The sequence below is a fragment of the Pteropus vampyrus genome, unplaced genomic scaffold (assembly GCF_000151845.1).
Source record: "Pteropus vampyrus isolate Shadow unplaced genomic scaffold, Pvam_2.0 Scaffold463, whole genome shotgun sequence".
Classification (NCBI taxonomy): Eukaryota; Metazoa; Chordata; class Mammalia; order Chiroptera; family Pteropodidae; genus Pteropus; species Pteropus vampyrus.
In genome coordinates this window covers 1,357,738-1,361,096 of record NW_011889244.1, presented here as the reverse complement: position 1 = coordinate 1,361,096, position 3,359 = coordinate 1,357,738, and the positions used below count along the sequence as shown (strand labels likewise).

At 38.7% G+C, this 3,359-nt stretch overlaps 1 protein-coding gene across 1 annotated transcript in view; it reads right to left on the bottom strand.

The window, feature by feature from the left end:
• Window positions 1–223: 223 nt before the first annotated feature.
• The window catches only part of SLC44A3 (solute carrier family 44 member 3), an 85,547-nt gene continuing 82,411 nt past the window's right edge, over window positions 224–3,359 (bottom strand). The window contains exons 13-14 of the mRNA XM_011382195.2: window positions 1,509–1,745; window positions 224–402 (exon numbers count right to left, since the gene is read on the bottom strand). Of these exons, the coding sequence (XP_011380497.1) occupies window positions 301–402; window positions 1,509–1,745 (339 nt within the window). The 3' untranslated portion in view covers window positions 224–300. The remainder of the gene's footprint in view (window positions 403–1,508; window positions 1,746–3,359) is intronic.

The window sequence follows — 3,359 nt, the reverse complement described above, 5'->3', positions numbered from 1 at the left end:
CTGCTAAGGTTTATTTACTGGTTGTCGGTGAGGGATATGCTTTTCATCAGTGCCGTGAAATAAGTGTTTACATAGTGTACTTTTTAACTGATGCATATAAACATGGTCTTAAAAGGTTTTTCTGTCTCATTAGGTACAAAAAGGTTGTAAACTTTTATGATCCTAATACTGTAACATGGCCAAACAATATGGACCAAAGAATGAAGAAGAAGAATACAGTCTATCAGGGTTTATCATTTATTCTGTGAACGTCTCTTAAAGGAGGGAAACTTTTTCCAGGTACAAATACCTAATGGGCGCTTATCTCACAATGGGCCGGAGTTCTGTTCCTTCTTCGTTCCTTAAGTTCTTATCTCTCTGTGCCCTTGCATCATTTAATTTATTGATCCTTTTTATAAAACTCTGAAAAACAAAAGAATGAGTTAGACCAGGGTTGTGTGTCTACATTGTGGGCAACCATTCACTTGGCCATACCATTTTGGGGAATTTCTTTAAAAAGTTTCCCTTGTTGAATTAAAATATTTTGGGGGTTAGATTTCACAGTGGATTTTTAATTCCAATTTTTAATCAATAAAGTGTAAATCAGAAAAAGAAGACCTGGTTAGCTTCATACCACCATCAGAAATATTTGCTTGAGAGTATGTACAAATTAGCTAATCTGCTATGGTGTTTTTATGTTTTATATGGAAAAGGATGAGGACACATTACTTATAAAACTATAGAAGTGCCCGTTGAACTTCAGTGGCTGGCTGAATGGAAGGATGGTCTGCTTTGTTTAAAAGCAAAGGGACTTTAATATCTAAGTTTTATTGCAATAGAATGAAAGAAAATTACTAAAACATCATAACCCAGACAACGGAAAGAGATGAGAGACTTCATACAGCTCTTAAAATATCACTGTCTACACAGGATAAGGCAAATAACAACTGTGTTGCAAAAGCTGTTGGAAACAGCTGCCTGCTATTTCCAGACTGAGGCAGCGTGGGCCTCTGCTGAGGGTGTGGCTTTTCTTGTGGTGGTCTGCTTGGGTTAATAAAGGGCCTGAGATTGCAGATCTGTCCATACTAGCACAGATGGGGATTACTCTTCACTGGAGTGTGTGCCCCTCACATATAATAAGTTTGACGTGACACTTGGTGACACAAAAATGCTTTAGAAAAGATCAGCTGTTAAACCTCCAGATCATCTGAAAGGCCAGACCAAGCCATTAGCACCAAAGGGACTTGGACTGCTACTGTGTCCAGAACACCTCCGACCCAATGTCACTTGGTCAGTGTTAATGGTTCAGCTTCATTTGCCTCCAAGGAGAAGGTTACAATAAGAGAGGTGGGTTCAGCCTCAGAAAACAGCCCATGTCTCACTCATAGGACACATTCACGCCATGTGGGAAACGCTCAGAGAGCCCCCAGGAAACGAAGGTGAAGATAGGTACGTGCCTCCTTTATACGTCAGTTCTCAACACTTTTATGAAGATGGAGATTACAACAGGAAATGAAATGTCTGCTTACCAAAATCTCTTGGTCCATAAAGTAGGGCTTTTCTGATGATCCATCATTTGTTTCCAGATCAACAGCAAAACACAGGAAAAGTGCATCCAGCACAGTTTCAAACACAGATAAAAAACTATGGGCCACTAAGTAGGCAAAAAAAGCAACCAATAGCAATGGTATTGCCCACACCTGGAGTGCACGGTGGTAGTTAAATGCCATCAGTCCTCCAAAAACAGTGAAACACACCACTAACACCTGTCAAAACAAGAGTTTTTTGCAAATCTTTATAAACTGGTTGGTTAGAATATTGTAAAAAAGATTGTTAGATACCATAGTATCATATACACGCATGTGTGTGGGAGCGTTTGTGGGTACCCCATTGTAAAAATTGCTTGTCAGAAAATTTGGTAGCATGAAATAGGGAAAAGAAATGAAAAGCTATGATACAAAAAAACTTAATTAATTCGGAAGATGGGAAGAGTATATGTACTTTCATTCTACCTGTGCCTAGTTTTGTATTTACGTAGATATAATGATACTTCGTAAACTTGTTTTTTCTCTTAACATCACAATAAGCGTCCTCATTTAAAAACTTTTTCATAAATGCCATTTTTTAACAACAGTACGACGAATCCATTGAGTGGATACATTGTAATTTCATATGTGATTATTTTTACCTTAGGGATCAAACAAAAGGGTTTTTCAATGCTGGTGTGAGGAGATAATAGGATTACTCCAGGCTTGGCTATATGTAATAATTATATTTCCGGGAACAGGATTACAGGCTAGGGTGTACCTAATTCTTTAATAGACAAGATGGAGCACATCTGGAGTCTGCGTTGCCCTTGGATATCCACAAAGATGGACATGACTGTCTGAATGCTACTTCACTCAAAAACAACAACAACAAAGAATCACCAATTTCACATGCTCATTAGAATATTATTAACAATTATGTGTTCTTGACAGGAAGTATATGAAAATGGATTGTTGCTTAAAATAAAAGATAAATCTTTTATAAAGATGAAATCCCACTCCAAAAATGTCTGGAAGTAGTTATTAGAAAATATATCACCTATAATCCTACCAAGATAACATAAATAATATTAGCCATTTAAATACAGCCAAAACTAAGATTATTTGGGCTGTTTTGAAAGGCATAAGCAGTTTGTGCTTCTAAGCTAATGTCACATGGAAAGTCTCAAGGGCCCAGCTGAGCCTTAAAATATATGCGTAATTAACACACACCTGTGCAATCCAAGCATGGCATAACTTGTTACCAACACAGCTAACTATGATAGTAATGCACAAGAGAGACACCAAATGCCACAGACACAAAATGCTAAATAAAGAGCCGATATTTTAATAAATAAAGTCCCCATATTTGGTATTTCCAGGTCACAACTGGAAACTGAGATCTTATTTACTCTGGGGCACCACCAAAGACCCCGGCATTCGTGTCCTATGTGGAGGAATGTTTGGAAGAAGCGAGGATGTCTAGCTTGGAATAGCGAAGATGTGGCAGGAAGGTCAGAACATCTCTGATCAAGAATTTGAAAGGCAGTCAAGTGTAAGTGGGGTTAGGAGAACCAAGGGTGCAGAATTAGGCCCAGTGGGTGACAATCACATGGAAAGAGACACACTGTGGCACAGTAAAAGAACCTCCAACTTGAAGCTTGAGTAAGGTGGGGCTGGGACACCACTTTCATCAATATTTCACTTACTCCCCCCTCGACCTAGAAAAGGCATATGTCATCTTTAGTTTATAGGTATGACGACTGAGGTTCAGAGTTAAAGATCCCAACTTCAAGACTCGTCCTTCACACCATGAGATGCTGGAGCCCCAAGACACTCCTTTGTCCACAAGAT